Source organism: Syngnathoides biaculeatus, chromosome 11 (genome assembly GCF_019802595.1).
Source record: "Syngnathoides biaculeatus isolate LvHL_M chromosome 11, ASM1980259v1, whole genome shotgun sequence".
In the NCBI taxonomy this organism is placed as follows: domain Eukaryota; kingdom Metazoa; phylum Chordata; class Actinopteri; order Syngnathiformes; family Syngnathidae; genus Syngnathoides; species Syngnathoides biaculeatus.
Window position 1 is genome coordinate 30,357,091 of NC_084650.1, and position 22,149 is coordinate 30,379,239.

The following is a 22,149-nucleotide window of genomic DNA, read 5'->3' on the forward strand; positions in this document are numbered from 1 at the left end:
ACTGGTTGGCGAACAGTTCAGGCCGCACCCCGCCTCTTACCTAAATATACCTGAGATGGCACTATCACACCTGCGACCCTTGTGAGGATAAGTGGTATGGAAAATGCATGTATGAATGGATGTTTTCGGTTCTTCAATCAGACATGGGCCATGTAGTTATGGTTTCCCCCAATCACCATTATGATTGTGAAACCATAAAAATCTATGATATCCTCATCATATTTACACATAAAATTCGTGAACTAGTTTTGGAGGCATAAATGAAGGGTAAGGGTTTTTCCATCTGTTGTTCTTTTCAGTCACACAAAAATGTTTACGATATCTCAGCGTTCTCTTTTATGATCTATGACAATTGGAAATTTTATAACAGATTTGAACAAAAACTGCGGAAGTTGACACAAGTTTTGCCTTCACTTTTTTTACTCACACACACACACACACATACACGCCGAATAACCCCAAAATAAACCTAAAAACGCCACTGCTGTGAATACTCATGGACTGGACATCTTATGTCAGATATTTACATTTAATACTTATAATAGGTGGCTTACAATTTCACGTCAAAGCCAATAAGACAATTTATCAACAATGGTCTAGATGTAACTTCTTTAAAAATTACTTTCTGTCTACTTTGACACAACCATTGCTTTCAGGTTAGGTTAAAATATGAAGAGTTTGTTTTCAAAACGAGACATGGGCATTTTTTTCAGATTTACAAAACTCGTACCAAAATTATCCAGCTCCGAATGGATAATTTTGGCGCGAGTTTCGTAAATCTGAAAAAAATGCCTATGTCTCGTTTTGAAAACAAACTCTTCATATGTAGCAATTAAAAAAAAAAAAAAGCTATGCCATTCATGAAAACTAAAGATGTCAAACTCAAGGCCCAAGGGCCATATTTAGCCCGCCACATGAATTTGTGACAATATTGTGATGATTCCACCCATTTTTGGTGCCGCTTATCCCCACTAGACCCGCTGAAGAAATTCAAACTATCGAACGTTTTGTAACATTCTGCAGTGTGTTGAGCCGGATGTTGAATGTCGTCGTCTGTGATGTAGCAAATGCTTGCAGCGACTTCACGTCAGGCGCACATCAAATTATCGCAAGTATTCAATCAATCAAAAACCTCTGTTGTCAAGAAATGACCGTACATACGACGAGATAATGAGCGCTTCTCCACAACGTGCTTGAACCAATAAAATGAATCAAAATCTTAAATATGAGGTCAAATCACGTGGATAAATATTTTCAAACAAGGTACGGTTATTGCTAAATCAACTTTCAAGAAATAAATGGTGCCTTTTTCAGTCTTATTCCCCATGTCCAGGCATTGGTTAGCAGTACTGTGTGACCAATTTGTTGTCCCCTGTTGCTAACACAACTGAAGCGAACAAGAAAGTGCCGTTGCACAATTTTCGATTACTGCACTCTTATGTTTCATGGTTTTAAGTTCCAGGTGTTGATGGCTGTTGGGAAAATGCTGCCCCTGAGTCTGCTTGTCTGTGTTTTGTGGGCTCCGTAGCCCCTGCCAGAGGGCAGCAGGTGAAACATGTGGTGACCAGGATGGGAGGAGTCCTTAGTAACGATGTGAGTTGCTCTGTTGTGATGGCGGGAGATGGCAATGTCCTCGAGGGAGATCACAGAGCAGTCAGTGATCTTCTGGACGCTTTTGATCACACTTTGCAGAGCTTTCATGTCCGCTGTTGTGCATCCAGCATAGCAAACTGTGATGCAGTATGTGAGGATCCTCAGCCAGCAGCAGCTTAGCTTCCAGATTGTTCTTCCCGAGAACTCTCAGGAAGTGGAGTCGCTGCTAGGCCTTTTTCACCACCGCCGTGTTGTTGACAGTTCAGGTGAGTTTGTCTGTGATGTAGACTCCCAGAAACCCGAAGGAGTGGGACCGGGTCCAGGCCACACTTCCGGAAGTCCAGGATGATTTCCTTCATCTTTGTGGTGTTCAGTGTCAGGTTGTTTGCGGAACACCACTTTGAGAATTTTCCAATCTCGTCTCTGTCGGCAGACTCGCCTCCTTTGGAGATGAACCCGATCACGGTGGTGTCATCAGCAATCTTGATAATGGAGTTGCTGGAATGGGTTGGAATGCTTTCAAATGTGGACAGAGAGTACAGGAGAGGACTCAGTCCCTAACCTTGAGGGGACTCGGTGCTGAGGGTGCTTGAGAACAATGTTGGCCTAGTCTGACAGACTGTGGACAGTTTGATAGAAAGTCTTTAATCCAGCAGGATGATGGGATTAAAGGCTGAGCTAAAGTCTATGACAAGCATCCTGATGTAGTTCCCTTGGCCTTCCAGGTGGCTCAGTGCAGTGTGGAAAGCTGTTGCGACAGCATCCTCGGTGGACCGGTTTCCTCTGCAAACTGGTAGCGGTCGAGCGAGGGAAGGAGCGATCCTCTTATGTGACGTGCAACTAGCCCTTCAAAGCACTTTCACAATTAGGAGAGTCGAGAGCAATACAACATTTTTAGTTTCCATTTGTGCAGCAGCGTCGCTGATGATGTAGTGCTACACACGCCTGCCTTTGGTGGGGGCAGCGGGGGATGGATTCCCGCTCAGTGATGGTGTCGACATGTGCCCGCAACTGACTGGCGACCGGTTCAGGATGTAGTCCGCCCTTCGCCTAGTGTTAGCTGGTACGGGCTACGGTACTCCAGGGACCTCTGTGAGGATAAGCGGCTTGGAAAATGGATAGATGGATTTTGTGCGGCAGAAAGACTCTCTATATGTGAAATACTTTTTAAGCATTGTTGAATGAGATAGTCGTGGTTTTCTGCCCATGACCATTAACTCAAATCAAAAGTAAAAAAAAAAAAAAAAAAAAAAAAAACCTGTGGTGACAACTGAAATGTGTTGAGCCGGATGTTGATAGTCGTTGTCCATGGTGCTGGAAATGCGTGGCGCTGACGTCACTTCAGGCGCACGTCAAGTCGTCGCAAGGATTCCACTTCTCCGGCTTCTTTTTGCCCTGCCTTTTTTTTGTTCTCTGAAATCAATTTCCTGAGCAGTTGTGGCAGAACACATTGTGTTCCCATACTTGTGATATTATTCTGGAAAGGCACAAACAGCTCATAAACATCCCATAAGATTTATTCATATTTGAAGAACTTCTGTTTGTGTGTGAAAATAGTCTGGGTTCCATATTGAAAACATTATTCAAGGAAGAAAATGTGAATTGTGAGTCTTGAAGGTTTTTTAAATGTTTGATTTATTTTTTTGCATTCCAATAAAAGATAACACGTGATGATGAATGCGAAGAACCCGAGTCTTTCGGCGTGATAACTCCCAAGATGATTTTGGCCCGTCTTGCAGTTGCTTTTGTGCTCGTGGTTGGCAAACCAGCAGCCAGATTCGCTTGTCAGTGGCGCGGAGGTGCACTACCGACAAAATGCTGCGAGCGCCGCTCGTGACACGTCATTGAATTGGAAGGAAACGAGTCCGCGCAGCAGTCCTCCCCTCGGACTCCTTTTGGAGCTCCGCAGACGAGGAAGACGACGCTCTGCTCGCTTTTTCTCTGGATTGTCGTCTTGCGTTTGGGAACATCGGACCGAGGACTTTCATTCCCGAGGATTCTTGTCGCTATTTGGATATTTTGGGATCCGCGATGGCCTGTTCGTGGCTGCGCGCCGTCAGAGGCCGATGGCGCACGCTGCTTGTCGTTCTTTGTCTCTGCGAGCTGCGCTCCGTCAGCGGACAGGCTCGCTATTCCGTAGCGGAGGAGCAGGCAGAAGGCTCTTTCGTTGGGAACATTGCGAGAGATTTGGGCTTGGATGTGGCCAGACTAGTAGCAGGTAAAGCTCGTATTATTACCAAAGGAGGCCGACAGTACGTGGAGTTAATGCGAGACAAAGGCACACTTGTCATTCGGGAGCGCATCGACCGAGAGGAGCTTTGTGGGAAGACGACGCCCTGCAGCTTCAATTTCGACGTCATTTTAGAAAATCCCATCCAGCTTTATCGCGTAACGGTGGAGGTCGTGGACATTAATGACAACAGTCCGTCCTTTCCAAAACCTGAAATTCATTTGAAAATTGCTGAAAGTGTACCAACGGGCACTCGTTTCTCCCTCGCGAATGCAGCTGACCCAGATGTTGCGATTAATGACATTGAGAAATACATACTTAAACCTTTAAATGACTTTAAATTGGAAATACAAAATCACCAAAATGGAGGAAAGATTATTGAAATGGTTTTACAAAAGCCTTTAGACCGCGAGAAGGAGGAGAGTCTCACACTCGTTCTGATGGCTTCAGACGGCGGCGAGCCGCAACGATCCGGGTCGGTGAAAATTCACATTACGGTTCTGGACGCCAACGACAACGCGCCAGTGTGCACGCAAGCTGTTTATAAGGTAGATGTGCGAGAAAATACACCTGCAGGAACTTTGATCGCGACTGTTAGTGCAAGTGACGCAGATGCAGGAATCAATGGTGACGTCACTTATTCCACTCCTCATATTACCAACGAGGCAGAGCAGATGTTTGACATTAATGTTCACAAAGGAGAAATCAAAATTCTAGGTAAATTGGATTTTGAGAAATCAAAGAACTATGAATTAAACGTCCAAGCAAGTGACCATGGAGGTTTTACAGACACTTGTAAAGTTTTCATCAACGTAATTGATGAGAATGACAACGTCCCCACAATCAAGCTGATGTCATTTTCTCAGTCCATACCTGAGGATTCTCCCCCAGGCGCAACCGTGGCTGTTTTTAACGTCAATGACGACGACTCCGACGGCAACGGTGTTGTCAAGTGCTCCATAAATGATGACGTTCCTTTTAAAATTGAGTCTTCCTTAGAAGGTTACTACACCATCGTAACCGAAAACTTCTTAGACCGGGAAAGCGTCCCCGAATACAACGTGACCATAAACGTGTCCGACCAGGGCTCCCCGCCTCTGTCGAGCAGTCAAAACATCAACGTTAAAATATCTGACGTGAACGACAACCCGCCCAAATTCCATCAGTCGGAATACAGGAAGACAATCCCAGAGAACAACCCTCCCGGTTTTTCCGTCTTTACTGTCAGTGCCGTTGATGCAGACTGGGGCCAGAACGCTCGAGTTTCTTACTTCCTGGAGGAGGAAGAAGTTCACGGAGTAGCCGTGTCTTCTTTGGTCTCCGTCCATCCGGAGAGCGGCGTCGTGCGGGCGCTCCGATCCTTCGATTACGAGCAAATCCAGTCCTTCCGCTTCAACGTGAGCGCCCGCGACTCCGGATCCCCTCCGCTGAGCTCGGCGGCCGCCGTCCGCGTCCTGATCCGGGACCAGAACGACAACGCCCCTCAGGTGCTGTACCCGGTCCAGGCGGGCGGCTCGGGGCCGCACGCCGAAATGGTGCCTCGTTCGGCGGACGCGGGCTACCTGGTGACGAAAGTGGTGGCGGTGGACGTGGACTCTGGCCAGAACGCCTGGCTCTCCTACAAAGTGCAGCAGAAATCTTCCCCCGACAGGGGGGCGCTGTTTGAAGTGGGCCTCCACAATGGAGAAATGCGAACCGTCCGCCAAGTGACCGATAAAGATGCCGTCAAACAAAGACTGACCGTCGTCGTGGAGGACAACGGGCAGCCCTCTCGTTCGGCTACGGTGGTGGTTAACGTGGCGCTGGCGGACGCTTCCCCCAAGTGCTGAGGTCGGAGTTCGCCGACGAGGACGAGCGGGAGGCCGACGAGCGGCTGACTTTTTACCTGGTCTTGGCTTTGGCTGTGGTCTCCTTCCTCTTCGTGGTCTGCTTGCTGCTCATCATATCGGTCAAAGTGTACAGATGGAGACAGTCTCGCGTCCCGTACGGCTCCAACCTCCCCGTCATTCCGTATTATCCGCCGCGTTACTCCGACACTTTGGGGACGGCGGGGACTCTCCCGCACGTCTACAATTACGAGGCCTGCGGCACCGCCCGATCCGCCAAAAGTGCTGCCGGTCACAACGTGCTGCTCGTGGACGCCACTTCGACGGGCAGCGTGCACAAGTTGCGGAGGGAAAACAACATCCTGGACGAACCTGACTCTCCACTTGAGGTTAGAATTGATCATTTTCCTTTTGTTAAACGTGGTTAATCCCTGCCAACAAAGTCCTCTGAAGGGTCCGAGACAGAAGGCAGCATCAGTTTCTTCAGTTTTTGTCCAAAACACATTGAGCAGATATATGATGGCGTTCAACTTTAATCCAGGGACTGAAAATGGTTAGGAAATTTTACAAATGCAAATCATTTTTAAACTTCATGATATTATTCACGTTTTCCATCGTAGATGGTTTCAAATACATTTTCGCAACCCATTTTAAAACGAACGGCAAACGATCTGCATTCATTTTTGGGTCATCGTATTTTTTTTCCAAGATGCATCATTCTCTTTGATTGACGAACTATTTATTATCTACGCTGATAATTTGTATTTTTTTCCCTCTCTTCATGACGTTGTCGTATTCTTGAGTGAAGTTGGTAAAGTTTTGAAAGCTTTTGTTGACCAGACTTGTTCATGGCGGGAGGCGGTCATTTAAAAAATGTGGGTGACGCTGAACTTCCCAATTTTGAAGTCGCAGTCCAGTTATGAAGTCAGAGAGTTTGTGTTGTTCATTTATTTATTTTTGCTTTGTTTTTTGTTTTTCTTACTGCATTACTTTGTCCTCACGAATGTCTTTATGGAAGGAGAATTTTGAACTATTGACATGCATTGCAAATGTTTTTGGTGGAACGGCATTGAGGTAGCGTCGTTTACAAAATATTTGAGCTTTTCGAACAATTACTTGTTGATGGAGGTGTAAACTTGGTTCTGAATAGTACACTTTGAGATCTTCTTTCAAGTCGACGACGACGATTCCCACTTGTCATATTCTTTGATTCTGACGACGACTCCTCATTTATTCACCTTGATTTTCTTAACATTGTAATTTGTCTCAGTGCATTAAATTGCATTCCCTCCCGCCGCCCATCATGACAATTATTACTGCTCCTGATCTTCTCCAGCACTGCACAAAATAATAATAATAATATTCTGCCTCAACAGATGGCAGACATCCACCCATTTTCAAAGCCGCTTAGCCTCACAAGGGTCACGTGAGTGCTGGGGCGTATCTTTGCAAAATTTAGGGGAAAGTCATTTTTTTGCAATTATGACATTTTTTTATCGTTACACTTTACATTTTCCAAAAACGTTGATTTTTTTTTTTAAGTGTGTTGTATTATTTGCATCCAATATCTCGCCGTTTCTTTTCAAAAGGCTTCCAACACATGAAATTGCTGAGTTTAAAAAAAAAAAAATTGCTGGCTACTTATTTTAACGAAAATGAAATGGGGAAATTGTCATGTGACTGATTTACGTAACGTATCAGATCAGAAATTAGCTTCTGCTCAATTACTCTCATGTTTTAAGTTGGCTGCAATTGATTATTGAAAAACAATCATCTCCCTAAAGAGGTCATTCATCTCCTTTGTGTTCACATCCAACAAAATGAAAACGTTGTGAGTTTATTATGATTATTTGCAACCCGTGCGGCACGGTGGAGCCGCTTTAAAGCGTTGGTCTCACAGTTCTGAGGACTCGGCTTCAATCCCAGCCCCGCCATTGTGGACTTTGCATGTTCTCCCCGTGGCTGCGTGACTTTTCTCCGGGCATTCCAGTTTCCTCCCACACCCCAAAAATAAGCCATATTAATTAATTGGACAGTCTAAATTGACCCGACTGTTGTCTTGTCTCCATGTGCCCTGCGACTGGCTGGCAACCAGTTGAGGGTGTACCCTGCTTCCTGCCCGTTGAAAGCTGGGATAGGCTCCAGCGCTCCCGAGACCCTTGTGAGGATAAGCAGCTCAGAAAATGGATGGCTTGATATTTGCAACCCCCGGCATAGCAGATCATTCAAATATAACCCCCACCCCACCCCCAGCACCCATCCCTTTCCCAAGCAGGCCATTCCCCCGCCCCTTTTCCTGCCTGGTACTTCTTTTGGTGGAGTTCGGAGTTTTCCCAATGTGGATTAAATGTAGCTGTGATGACGGTCGGGCATAATTCATCTGATTTTGACGATATAGTTGTTTTGTTTTTCAATTCCCAAATACCTTCCGAGTTAGCGAATAATCAGCACTCGATGAGAGCAACATCTCTTTTTGTTTGCACTGTGTGCGTGATGCCAATTTATCGAGTCGACTTGAAAGGCGCAGGCGGGCCCTGGTTCTGCGGTGGGCCTGCTTTGAACTCGGGTCTTCCTGCAGTACATGTATTTGGACTCCGAGGGACGCTGTTGACCAGCGATTCCCCCACCGTGTAGCTGCTATCCCAGCACAAAAAAAAAAAAAGCTCTACATCCACATCACACGAAGAGAGCGAGGACGCAACGCAGACATATTCGCTCTTCCTGTGTTTTTTCTCCCCTCCTGTCTCGGGCAAAACGGAGATATTTTTCGTTTTGGTTCGAGATTTGGATTGGCTGAATCTAAACGCGCTTTGTGTCTTAATTGGACCGTCGCACGTCGTGTGGAACAATGAAACGGCAAGTGCTATTGTTCGTCTGGGCGTATTTTGTCGGCTCGCTGCGCGGGCAAGTGACTTATTCGATTCCCGAGGAACTGAGCAGAGGCTCTTTGGTTGGAAACATAGCGCAGGATTTAGGCGTGGATGTGAAAAGGCTGAAATCTGGCAAAGCTCGCATCTACACGGAGGCCAATGCAGATTTCACGGAGCTGCTCAGAGACAGCGGCGTGCTCGTGGTGCGGGAGCGCATCGACAGGGAGGCGCTGTGTGGACAAACAACGCCGTGCGCGTTGCATCTGCAGGTGACGCTGGAAGATCCGATTGAATTCTACACGGTGGCCGTTGAAATTCAAGACATTAACGACAATGCGCCCGCTTTCAAAAAGGATGAGATGACGTTCAAGATAAGCGAGTCGGCTGCGATTGGAGCAAAATTTGTTCTGGAAAGAGCTGTGGATTTCGACGTCGGCCTGAACGGATTGCAGGGCTACTCGTTAGAGCCGACGGGTCATTTTCACCTAAAATTACAAAATCAACAGGATGGCAGCAAGAGAGTGGAGATGGTTCTGCAGAAAAGTCTCGACAGGGAGGCAGAAAAACATCACTCTTTAATTCTCACCGCCACCGATGGCGGTGAGCCACAGCTGAAGGGAACAATGCGTGTCAAAATTGACGTGCTCGACGCAAACGACAACGCGCCCGTTTTCACGCAGGAGATTTACCGGGTCACGGTGATGGAGACTGCGCCAAAAGGCACATTGATAACCGGCGTGAGCGCTGTGGATGCAGATCAGGGCTCAAATGGGAAAGTGTCTTATTCAATAACGAACACAGCGGATGACGTGCCAGGTATTTTTCAAATTGATACAGAAAATGGCGTGGTGTCTTTAACCGGTGGCCTGGATTATGAGAAGGTGCATCACTATGAAATATTTGTACAAGCGAGTGACGATGGAGGGCTGACGGATTCATGTAGGATTATTGTGGAAGTAACTGACACAAATGACAATGCCCCCGTTATAAATGTCATGTCAAAAACGAGCTCAATATCAGAAAATTCTACACCAGGGACTGTGGTCACAATATTTAATGTGCAAGATCCTGACTCTGCAGAAAATGGCCAGGTTGCATGTTTGATAGATGAAAACTTGCCCTTTCTGATGAAAAGTACGTCTAAAAAGTTTTTCAGTTTAGTGACGGACGGTGACTTAGACCGAGAGGGGTCGAGCGAGTACAACATCAGCGTGATGTGCAGCGACGAGGGGGCGGCCTCCCTCTCCAGCAGCGTCACCCTCACCTTGCACATTTCGGACGTCAACGACAACCCGCCCGTCTTTGAGAGGAGCTCGTACGAGGCCCACGTTGCGGAAAACAACGCAGCGGGTCTCTCCGTAGTCACGCTAAAAGCCAGAGACGCAGACTGGGGCCAGAACGCTCGAGTTTCTTACTTCCTGGAGGAGGAAGACGTTCACGGAGTAGCCGTGTCTTCTTTGGTCTCCGTCCATCCGGAGAGCGGCGTGGTCCGGGCGCTCCGATCCTTCGATTACGAGCAAATCCAGTCCTTCCGCTTCAACGTGAGCGCCCGCGACTCCGGATCCCCTCCGCTGAGCTCGGCGGCCGCCGTCCGCGTCCTGATCCGGGACCAGAACGACAACGCCCCTCAGGTGCTGTACCCGGTCCAGACGGGCGGCTCGGGGCCGCACGCCGAAATGGTGCCTCGTTCGGCGGACGCGGGCTACCTGGTGACGAAAGTGGTGGCGGTGGACGTGGACTCTGGCCAGAACGCCTGGCTCTCCTACAAAGTGCAGCAGAAATCTTCCCCCGACAGGGGGGCGCTGTTTGAAGTGGGCCTCCACAATGGAGAAATGCGAACCGTCCGCCAAGTGACCGATAAAGATGCCGTCAAACAAAGACTGACCGTCGTAGTGGAGGACAACGGGCAGCCCTCTCGTTCGGCTACGGTGGTGGTTAACGTGGCGCTGGCGGACGGCTTCCCCCAAGTGCTGAGGTCGGAGTTCGCCGGCGAGGACGAGCGGGAGGCCGACGAGCGGCTGACTTTTTACCTGGTCTTGGCTTTGGCTGTGGTCTCCTTCCTCTTCGTGGTCTGCTTGCTGCTCATCATATCGGTCAAAGTGTACAGATGGAGACAGTCTCGCGTCCTGTACGGCTCCAACCTCCCCGTCATTCCGTATTATCCGCCGCGTTACTCCGACACTTTGGGGACGGCGGGGACTCTCCCGCACGTCTACAATTACGAGGCCTGCGCCACCGCAAAAAGTCACGTGACGAATACGCAAGCCGTGAGTCAAAGTTTAGTCAGTGTGGACGGAGCGGACGCTGACGGGCCCCACGGAAGCGAGCAAACGTCGGGAAACTTCTCTCAGATGTCGACTTTGGTGAGTTGAATTAGTCTGTTTGTTTCAATTTATTTTCGTTTTCATAGTGTGTATTATGGAAGAGCCTTGATCTTGTATTGATATATATACATTTCTTTTACTTTTGTGTGTTCAGTACGTGAAAGTAAAAGAACACAGAAATAGTGCGGTAGTGCATGTTCAGAGATGAGATTTGTGAGTTGCACTGAAAGCAGGAAGCAGTTGGAGGAACAGTTGGGGGAGTGGAGAGCAATACATCATGTTTACTTTCCATTTAGTGCAGCAGCAACACCGATGATGTAGTGCTACACACGCCTGCTTTTGGTGTGGGCAGCATGGGATCGATTCCCCTCCTTGATGGTGTCGGCGTGCCCTGCACCGTTTGGTGTGGGGACCGGTTCAGGGTGTAGTCTGCCTTTCGCCTGCATGGCGTTAGCTGATATGGACTCCGGTACTCAAGTGACCTTTGTGAGGACAAGTGCCTTGGAAAATGGATGGATGGATTTTGTGCATATTACATTAAATAATGTTCACATTTGTGTGTAGTGGGGGGGGTCGGAATGCATTAAAAATAATGTTTTTCTCTGGGTATTGCATGACAAAACATATTGAAATAACAGGGCAACTTTAACGATGATTTCGTGCAAAGCCGTCGAACAGTTCCTCCGTCTTTGTGAGCAATTTGTGAAATTTTGTGATCAAGCTATAAACTGTAGTTTCTCAAATCCTGTCCATATTCTGAGGGCTTAGCACCGCATCGATCCAGCTCAGTGACGGCCCTGATTCGAAGCTTTAAAAAAAATGTATTATTCGAGTTTAGATGGTTTTAATTTTGTTCTTAACTGGTGGAGTTAAAGATCTGCCTTTTGGATAATGAATGACGTTGACAGGCCCACGTGGCGTGGCCACAAAAGGACTTCCTGTTTACCTGCGGCTCACTTTCACCAACGCCCCCTACCGCTCACCTCGACCGCATCACTGCACTATTTTTCTGCTTTATGCCGTGGATTTAGTTATCACGTGAATGAGCATATTTGCAGGATTTTATTTTTCGAGAACAGGCAACAAAGATTGTTTGGGACAATCTATTAGAGTTAAAAAAAAAAAAAAAAAGAGTTTGCTTCAAATTTCTTGGAGGAAAGTGAAAGTTGCCAAACCGTACAAATTACTATCAGAACTTTGCACCTCGACTACATTTTCAAACATTTGTCTTTTCTGTTGACTTAGTATTAAATTCACTTAACCATCTGTGATAATTAATTCTTAGAAAAAGTACACAGAGTGAAATTCTCACCAGTGATGTTAAACGACAGAACGATGAGTTGGTCTTTGCAGATGAAAGTTGTTGTCCATGTTGATGGAATTCTTGCGGCTGACTTGAATGCACGACCTGCAATCACATCAAATTAAAAGGAAAAATTGCTGGAAGATGGCGCAGATTTGCCATATATTGGCTGCTTTTTGGGGACAGCATCTACTTCAAAAAGGTTTCACCATTTTGTTGTGTGGTTATCAGTTTCCAGTTTCCAGGGTTGATATTTCAAAGTGAGACAGACATTTTTGCCTTATAATTGTCCTTTTTGTGGAACTTGTAGATTCTTGACATTTTAAAAATGTTTTCAAGCACGGTTGAATTACATAATCGTAGTTTTCTGTCCATGACTAATAACTCAAATGAAAAGTAAAGAAACGTGTGGTGACAACTCAAATGTGTTGGGCCGGATGCTGATAGTCGTTGTCCATGGTGCTGGAAGTGCGAGGCGCTGACGTCACTTCAGGCGCACGTGAAGTTGTAGCAACGATTCCATTTTTACGGCTTCTTTTTGTCCACCCTTTCTGTTCCTTGATATCATTTCCCCCAGCTGTTGTGACACAACACATTGTGTTCCCATAATTTTGATATGATCCTGGAAAGGCACAAACAGTTCATAAGCATCCCATAACATTTCTTCATGTTCGAAGAACTTCTGTTTGTGTTGGAAAAGAGTCTGGATTCCATACTGAAAACATTATTCAAGTAAGAAAATGTGAATTATGAGTCTTGAGTTTTTGTAAGAAAAAAAATACATTCAAATCAAAGTTATATTGATATCACTTTCAGGTCAATATTTTTTAAAGCACTTGAGGTCAATGTATTTTTTTTTATTTTTTACTCATTTTTCACATTCCAATATAAGAAATAATGTGTTGATGAATGTAAAGAATCTGAGTCCTTCGGCGTGATCAGTCCAAGTTGATTTTATCCCCTCCTTCCGTTGCTTTTGTGCTCGTGGTGGCCACAGAGGCCAAACCAGCAGCCAGATTCGCTTGTCAGTGGCGCGGAGGTGCACTACCGACAAAATGCTGCGAGCGCCGCTCGTGACACGTCATTGAATTGGAAGGAAACGAGTCCGCGCAGCAGTCCTCCCCTCGGACTCCTTTTGGAGCTCCGCAGACGAGAAAGACGACGCTCTGCTCGCTTTTTCTGTGGATTGTCGTCTTGCGTTTGGGAACATCGGACCGAGGACTTTCATTCCCGAGGATTCTTGTCGCTATTTGGATATTTTGGGATCCGCGATGGCCTGTTCGTGGCTGCGCGCCGTCAGAGGCCGATGGCGCACGCTGCTTGTCGTTCTTTGTCTCTGCGAGCTGCGCTCCGTCAGCGGACAGGCTCGCTATTCCGTAGCGGAGGAGCAGGCAGAAGGCTCTTTCGTTGGGAACATTGCGAGAGATTTGGGCTTGGATGTGGCCAGACTAGCAGCAGGTAAAGCTCGTATTATTACCAAAGGAGGCCGACAGTACGTGGAGTTAATGCGAGACAAAGGCACACTTGTCATTCGGGAGCGCATCGACCGAGAGGAGCTTTGTGGGAAGACGACGCCCTGCAGCTTCAATTTCGACGTCATTTTAGAAAATCCCATCCAGCTTTATCGCGTAACGGTGGAGGTCGTGGACATTAATGACAACAGTCCGTCCTTCCCGCAGCCGGAAATTCATTTGAAAATTGCTGAAAGTGTCCCAACGGGCACTCGTTTCTCCCTCGCGAATGCAGCCGACCCAGATGTTGGAATAAATGACATTCAGAAATATATTCTTAAACCATCAGCTGATTTTAAATTGGAAATACAGAATCACCCAGACGGTGAGCGTTTTATAGAAATGACTTTAGAAAAGCCTTTGGACCGTGAGAAGGAGGAGACTCTCACGCTCGTGCTGATCGCTTCAGACGGCGGCGAGCCACGTCGATCTGGGTCCGTCAAAATTCAAATTAGTGTTCTGGACGCCAATGACAACGCGCCAGTGTGCACACAAGCTGTTTATAAGGTAGATGTGCGAGAAAATTCACCTCCAGGAACCTTGATCGCAACCGTTAGTGCAAATGACGCAGATGCAGGCCTCAATGGTGACGTCACTTATTCCACTCCTCATATTACCAAGGATGAGAGAGAACTTTTTAATGTAGATATCAAAACAGGAGAAATTAAGCTTATTGGTGTGTTAGATTTTGAAAAAGCCAAAAACTTTCAATTGAAAGTCCAGGCAAGTGATCATGGAGGTTACACAGATACTTGTAAAGTTTTCATCAACGTAATTGATGAGAATGACAACGTCCCCACAGTCAAGCTGATGTCATTTTCTCAGTCCATACCTGAGGATTCTCCCCCAGGCGCAACCGTGGCTGTTTTTAACGTCAATGACGACGACTCCGACGGCAACGGTGTTGTCAAGTGCTCCATAAATGATGACGTCCCTTTTAAAATTGAGTCTTCCTTAGAAGGTTACTACACCATCGTAACCGAAAACTTCTTAGACCGGGAAAGCGTCCCCGAATACAACGTGACCATAATGGTGTCCGACCAGGGCTCACCGCCTTTGTCGAGCAGTCAAAACATCAACGTTCAAATATCTGACGTGAACGACAACCCGCCCAAATTCCATCAGTCGGAATACAGGAAGACAATCCCAGAGAACAACCCTCCCGGTTTTTCCGTCTTTACTGTCAGTGCCGTTGACGCAGACTGGGGCCAGAACGCTCGAGTGTCGTACTTCCTGGAGGAGGAAGAAGTTCACGGAGTAGCCGTGTCTTCTTTGGTCTCCGTCCATCCGGAGAGCGGCGTCGTGCGGGCGCTCCGATCCTTCGATTACGAGCAAATCCAGTCCTTCCGCTTCAACGTGAGCGCCCGCGACTCCGGATCCCCTCCGCTGAGCTCGGCGGCCGCCGTCCGCGTCCTGATCCGGGACCGGAACGACAACGCCCCTCAGGTCCTGTACCCGGTCCAGATGGGCGGCTCGGGACCCCACGCCGAAATGGTGCCTCGTTCGGCGGACGCGGGCTACCTGGTGACGAAAGTGGTGGCGGTGGACGTGGACTCTGGCCAGAACGCCTGGCTCTCCTACAAAGTGCAGCAGAAATCTTCCCCCGACAGGGGGGCGCTGTTTGAAGTGGGCCTCCACAATGGAGAAATGCGAACCGTCCGCCAAGTGACCGATAAAGATGCCGTCAAACAAAGACTGACCGTCGTCGTGGAGGACAACGGGCAGCCCTCTCGTTCGGCTACGGTGGTGGTTAACGTGGCGCTGGCGGACGGCTTCCCCCAAGTGCTGAGGTCGGAGTTCGCCGACGAGGACGAGCGGGAGGCCGACGAGCGGCTGACTTTTTACCTGGTCTTGGCTTTGGCTGTGGTCTCCTTCCTCTTCGTGGTCTGCTTGCTGCTCATCATATCGGTCAAAGTGTACAGATGGAGACAGTCTCGCGTCCCGTACGGCTCCAACCTCCCCGTCATTCCGTATTATCCGCCGCGCTACTCCGACACTTTGGGGACGACGGGGACTCTCCCGCACGTCTACAATTACGAGGCCTGCGCCACTGTCGGATCCACCAAAAGTGCTGCCGGTCACAACGTGCTGCTCGTGGACGCCACTTCGACGGGCACCGTGCACAAGTTGCGCAGCGAAAAGAACATCCTGGACGAACCTGACTCTCCTCTAGAGGTTAGTCATGTGATGTAAAGTAATTGTTTGCCTTTCCGGGAAATAACTCAAATATTTTTGTAGATGAGCGCAATGTATTAACCTGGTTTCATGCACACATCAATTACAGTTTTTACTGCTCCCTTGTGAGAGGTGTGTATGGCACATAATCTTTTGAGTTGAATGTTATCCTGCTCCAAATTATTGCGATTTAGATCATAACAGAGGCCATTTTGAAAGTTATCACGTGCATGAGTTTAACAAGGCTGTATACAGCGCCATGAAAAAGTCTTCACCCCATCGTTTTTTAATGCATATCTATCTTACACAAATATTTCAAAACATCACACTAATTCTGATTTCACTCGGAGATAACCCAAGAAAATACAAAATGCAGTTTTTTATATGACAATTCAATTTATGAAGACACAAAATAAGTCCAATGAACCCAAAATTCCAAGTTGATTATTTGCTAAAAACAATACAGTTTATCAATTTGAACATAAAATATCTCATCTTTGTAGTGTATTCAAGTCATTGTCTGGTGAAGATAATTTTCAAATTGTTGTATTCTGTTTTCATTCATGTTCAAAGCAACGTACAGCTTCATTGGAATCGGGCTTCGACTACCCACTCAACATATTCTCTCGATTGACTTTACTAGACGTACAGTACACCCTTCCTTCGTTCCTTCCTTCCTTCCTTCCTTCCTTCCTTCCTTCCTTCCTTCCTTCCTTCCTCCCTCACAAGGGTCGTTGGGGTGGGGGTCCCAGCTATCCAAACAAGTTTGTTGTAGTTTAGGGCGAGGTGTGGGAGGAAATAATTTTTAAATAGGTGAAATTAAGATTAGGGTGTTTTGGGTGTCTTTGGAAACCTACTCATGCTGCAACACTTTAACCGCAGTCTATACTTCTTTTCCACTCTGGAAGAAGTGGGGTGTGCTTTTGTGGGTTACAACAGCCAATCATAGAGTCGTGCCGTTTGACCTGGAGCCAGTCATTAAATCAGGGCGCGTCCTGCCTGGAAATCGAGTGGGAATTCTCATCAAGCAAGGCCGGGATGCGTTCATCCAGCAAGTGTCACCTGCATGTCTATATGGCGGCCATATTGAATGTGGCAACATTTCCATGGTACTGATGTGGCGGACATGATGGTAAATGTTTTAGTAAGTGTCGCATTGCGCTTTGTGGGGAGAGCACCGACCTGTAATGTTCACTCAAAGAAGAATATGATACACAGTTATCTGGGGTCTCAAATATACTCTTTTTGGAACTGTTTTTTTTTTCCAGCTATTGGTGAGTGTCAACACATTTCAAACTAGGAAGCGCTCTAATTTGTCTCAACTCATGAAAATGAATTGCCTGATATGAGTGTGACACAATGTCTCCATCAAGCACATCTGCGTAGTAGGCTTGTAAGGATGTAAAAATGTTCTTACATTTTTTGGGGAATTTGGTTGTTGAAATTTTTGATCATTAGAGGATATAGAGCGTGCTGGTCATACTTATTAATTTTTTTTTTTTTACCTCTGTCCTCCGATTGTGTCACGGTACTCTCGCCTGACAGCGTGTGGGTTTAATTTCCACTCAGTGACTGTCTCAATATGTGCCCTGTGACTGGCTGGCGACCAGTTTTGGATGTTGCATTTCACCCGAAGATGGCTGGCTGGGAGTGGCTCCTGAAATCTGTTGGCCCTTGTGAGGATACGCGGCTCGGAGAATGGTTCGATGGATGTTTGGCTTGGCCCAAAGTGAGTTGTGAGGTCCTCTTGCAGTTTTGTCTCTGTCCGTGGTGCTGAAGGCCACCTTCCAATGGATTTGGTGACCAGCGCTCATCCTCGAGAATTCAAATCAATAATCGTGATTTATTTTTACTCTTACTCACTTCCTTCCTGTAACTGTGTTATTTTGACTTTGTGGTCAAGTGACATCCTTAACGAGGAAATAAAAAGTTCTCTGTTCATGTTTTATGAGTTAATGCAGTTGTTTAACCGGAGATAACGCACGTAAACGTTTTATTTTTCCTCCGCTTATTTTCAAACTTGTGTTCTCAAAGTCTTGGACAATTTTGCATATGTGCCTCTAAGGGGCGCTGTAACATGGTAAATGGATGTGCTGATGCTGTGTGATGCAGTCCAGCTCCCTCCTCTATCGCTGCCATTCTGCACCAGAGAGCTTCCAGTCAACAACGCACAATCGTTGATCTTAAATAACGCCGATCTAATCGCGCCTGGTTTGCTTCTGTCCTATTTTTTTCGTTTGCTTCGTTTTATTGGACTATTTTTAAGTTCTTATGGAGTCTAAAAAAAACATTTCAATCCGAGGAGGATTGCGACGGCGACGTGCGGCCTGCCTCTTTGTCTTTTGGTGCTTTATTCTGAATGCGACCGAGGCCCAAATCCGCTACTCAATCCCCGAGGAGATGAAAAAAGGCTCGCTGGTGGGAAATGTGGCCCAAGATCTCGGTTTGGATCTGAAAAGACTCCGTTCTGGGCGGGCCCGCATCGTCACCGGGGAGAGCGTCCAGTACGCCGAGCTGAGGGCGGACAAAGGGCTCCTGGTTGTCCGTGAGAGGATCGACCGAGAACGGCTGTGTGGAGACGTGACGCCGTGCAGCTTCACCTTCGAGATTTTGTTGGAAAACCCCATGGAATTGCACCCCGTCACCATCGAGGTGGTGGACGTCAACGACAACGCTCCCACTTTTGAAAATAATCATTTGCGGTTTGAAATAAGCGAGTCTGCTGCACTCGGCTCCCGTTTTATTTTGGAGAGTGCGTATGATGCTGATGTGGGGACAAACGGCGTGCAGAGCTACATTTTGACACCGAGTGATAATTTTGTGTTAAAGCAACACGTCAGTCCGGGGGGAAGTAAATATGCAGAAATGGTTCTGCAGAAAGCCTTGGACAGGGAACAACAGGCGCGGCTTTCACTTAAATTAGTGGCTGTGGACGGAGGAAGTCCACAGAAGTCAGGTACAGTGAATATAGATATTAATATTCAAGATGCAAATGATAATGCTCCCGTCTTTAATCAATCCCTTTATACAGCAAAAGTGATTGAAAATGCCCCAAAAGGGACCCTCGTTCTGATTGTGAATGCCACGGATGCTGATAGTGGCTCAAACGCACAAGTTACATACTCATTCTCAAAATCAAAAGCAGGAATAGCAGATTTGTTTAAAATCGATGAGATGACAGGATGTATATCTGTAGCAAACCAAATTGATTATGAAAAAGATAAAAAAATTGAATTTATGGTTGAAGCCAAAGATCAAGGTGCATTAACACACTCCAGCAAGGTGGAAATCGAAGTCGTGGATCTGAATGACAATGCCCCCGTCCTCAATGTGATGTCCTTCACGAGTCCAGTTTCAGAAGACTCCCCGGCCGGTACCACCATTGGCATCATTAATGTGAAGGACCAGGATTCCGGCAACAACGGTCACGTGAGCTGTGTGATCGAAGGCCGCGTTCCATTTCGGATGAAGTCCAGCTTGAGAAATTATTTCACCTTAATGACAGACGCCGATTTCGATCGCGAAAGTGTGTCCGAATACAACATCACAGTTGTTGCGTCCGACGCCGGCTCGCCCCCCCACTCCACCAAGAGAACTTTTCATTTGAAAGTTTCGGACGTCAACGACAACGCTCCTGTGTTTACAGTCAGCTTTTATCGCGCCAACCTCGCCGAAAACAACTCGCCGGGTGCTTCTGTGCTGAGAGTGAGTGCCAAAGACCCGGACGAAAACCAGAACGCTCGTGTCTCCTACATGTTGGAGCCTGGTGAGATCGGGGGAACTCCCGTTGCAGAATTTGTGTCCGTCAACGCCCAAAGTGGAATTATCAGCGCCGTGCGCTCCTTGGACTACGAGCAAATCAAGCGTCTGGACTTTGTGGTGCGAGCGCAGGACGGAGGCTCCCCTCCTCTCTTCAGCAACGTGAGCGTGGGCGTCCTGATCCGGGACCAGAACGACAACGCCCCTCAGGTCCTGTACCCGGTCCAGACGGGCGGCTCGGGGCCGCACGCCGAAATGGTGCCTCGTTCGGCGGACGCGGGCTACCTGGTGACGAAAGTGGTGGCGGTGGACGTGGACTCTGGCCAGAACGCCTGGCTCTCCTACAAAGTGCAGCAGAAATCTTCCCCCGACAGGGGGGCGCTGTTTGAAGTGGGCCTCCACAATGGAGAAATGCGAACCGTCCGCCAAGTGACCGATAAAGATGCCGTCAAACAAAGACTGACCGTCGTAGTGGAGGACAACGGGCAGCCCTCTCGTTCGGCTACGGTGGTGGTTAACGTGGCGCTGGCGGACGGCTTCCCCCAAGTGCTGAGGTCGGAGTTCGCCGACGAGGACGAGCGGGAGGCCGACGAGCGGCTGACTTTTTACTTGGTCTTGGCTTTGGCTGTGGTCTCCTTCCTCTTCGTGGTCTGCTTGCTGCTCATCATATCGGTCAAAGTGTACAGATGGAGACTTCGGCGTGAAGCGGCGGAGACGCGTCTGTACGGCTCCAACCTCCCCGTCATTCCGTATTATCCGCCGCGCTACTACTCCGACTTTGGGGACGGCGGGGACTCTCCCGCACGTCTACAATTACGAGGCCTGCGCCACCGCAAAAAGTCACGTGACGAATACGCAAGCCGTGAGTCAAAGTTTAGTCAGTGTGGATGGATCGGACGCTGACGGGCCGCATGGCGTCAAGCAAATGTCGACTTTGGTGAGTCAAATTAGTCTGTTTGTTTCAATTTATTTTTGTGTTCATCGTGTGTATTATGGAGGAGCTTTGATCTTATCTTGATCCATATATTTCTTTTACTTTTGTGTGGTCAAACCTGAAAGTAATCATTCACAGAAATAGTGCATCTTCTCGCTTGAAAGGGGAGATGCAGACTTGGTGGAGGCAGTTCAAAGTACAGGAAACCATTAAATTCATAAGCAAAGAAGATGTGGAACCCCAAGAGGGCTGACGAGAAGTGAAAGGAATACACGGACATTTGATTTCAGGCAATGGTAAAGGTTGCATTATCGACACCAAAGAAGAAGGAAAGGATCTCGAGGGGTTGGCCAGACAGAGGGATGGAGATGAGCAGAATGTCCGGCAGGTGAGGGTGATTAAGGATGTCGATGGAAATGTTGCCAGTAGTGTGTGGAGCACATGTCAAGAATACTTTGAGGAGTTGATAAATGAGGAAAAATAGAGAGAAGGAAAATCAAATGAGGCAAGTGTCGTGCACCAGAAAGTGGCAATGATTAGTAAAGTTGGACTGGGAAAGATACTGAATAGGATGAAAAGCAGGGGAATGCCTGTGGAGGTATGGGAGCAATTTTGACAGTTGGCTCTGGAGTTTTATTGACCAACTTGTTCAACAGAATACTAGCGGGTGAGAAGAGGCCTGAGGAATGAAGACAAAAGCTGCTGGTACCATTTTTTTTTTTGTTTGTTTTTTTCAAAACAAGAGTGTTGCGCAGGGCTGTGGAAGTTTAGAGGAGGAAAGTTGATGAGTCTCAAAATGAAGTTCTTGGAAAGAGTCGTGAAGGCTCGGATCAGGAAAAATGTATTTGTAAGCAACAGTATTGTTTCGTGCCCAGTTTGAGTACTACAAATGCATTGTTTGGCTTGAGAGTGTTGATGAAGTACATCGTAGGTCAGAAGGAGCTACGGAGTCATGCAAAAGCCTGACAGAACCCAGAGAGGAACTTTGGTACTCCATGCGGAAGTCTAGAGCGGCAAATATGAATTTACCATGCTCGAATAATAAAGGACATGTATGAGGTCATCAGAACAGTGTTGAGGGGTGAGAGAGCAGTGGAAGGTGCAGGCAGGTGTGCATCAGGGATTATACCCAAGCCCCTTCCCGTTTGGAGTGGTGACGGATGGGATGACAGGTGAGGTTGGAGTGGAATCGTCATGGACGATGATGTTCAGAGATGAGATTGCGAGTTGCAGTGAAAGCAGGAAGCAGTTGGAGGAACAATTGGGAGAGTGAAGATTAATACATTATGTTTACTTTCCATTTTGTGCAGCAGCAATACTGATGATGTAGTGCTACACACGCCTGCCTTTGGTGCGAGCAGCGTGGGATCGATTCCCGCTCAGTGATGGTGTCGACATGTGCCCTGCGACTCGCTGCCGACCGGTTCATGGTGTCGTTCTAGCTTTCGGCTAGTGTTAGCTGGTATTGGCTCCGGTACTCCAAGGACCTCTGTGAGGATAAGCAGCTTGGAGAATGGATGAATGGATTTTGTGCGGCAGAAAGACTCTTTATATGTGAAATACTTTTTAAGCATTGTTGAATGAGATAGTCGTGGTTTTCTGCCCATGACCATTAACTCAAATC

At 47.4% G+C, this 22,149-nt stretch overlaps 3 protein-coding genes across 6 annotated transcripts in view; all 3 read left to right on the forward strand.

Moving 5' to 3' along the window:
- The window catches only part of LOC133509086 (protocadherin beta-16-like), a 42,383-nt gene extending 20,428 nt beyond the window's left edge, over nucleotides 1-21,955 (forward strand). The window contains exon 2 of the mRNA XM_061835787.1: nucleotides 20,690-21,955. The gene's annotated coding sequence lies outside the window, so the exon portion shown is untranslated. The remainder of the gene's footprint in view (nucleotides 1-20,689) is intronic.
- LOC133509082 (protocadherin gamma-C5-like) overlaps nucleotides 1-22,149 on the forward strand; it is a 121,016-nt gene that overhangs the window by 14,715 nt on the left and 84,152 nt on the right. The window contains exon 1 of one of the 4 annotated variants that reach the window (XM_061835778.1): nucleotides 8,222-10,882. The exons of 1 other annotated variant lie outside the window; for it this stretch is intronic. In XM_061835778.1, coding sequence (XP_061691762.1) covers nucleotides 8,498-10,882 — 2,385 coding nt within the window. In that variant the 5' untranslated portion in view covers nucleotides 8,222-8,497. Of the gene's footprint in view, nucleotides 1-8,221; nucleotides 10,883-13,286; nucleotides 15,833-22,149 lie in introns of those variants that run through there. 2 more of the 4 variants (XM_061835782.1, XM_061835774.1) reach the window with 2 other exon arrangements.
- Nucleotides 18,100-21,682, forward strand: LOC133508977 (protocadherin gamma-C3-like). Its single transcript, XM_061835582.1, is given in 3 exon segments — nucleotides 18,100-20,368; nucleotides 20,370-20,453; nucleotides 21,677-21,682. Coding segments are annotated over 3 exon segments (2,355 nt in total). The 5' UTR covers nucleotides 18,100-18,103.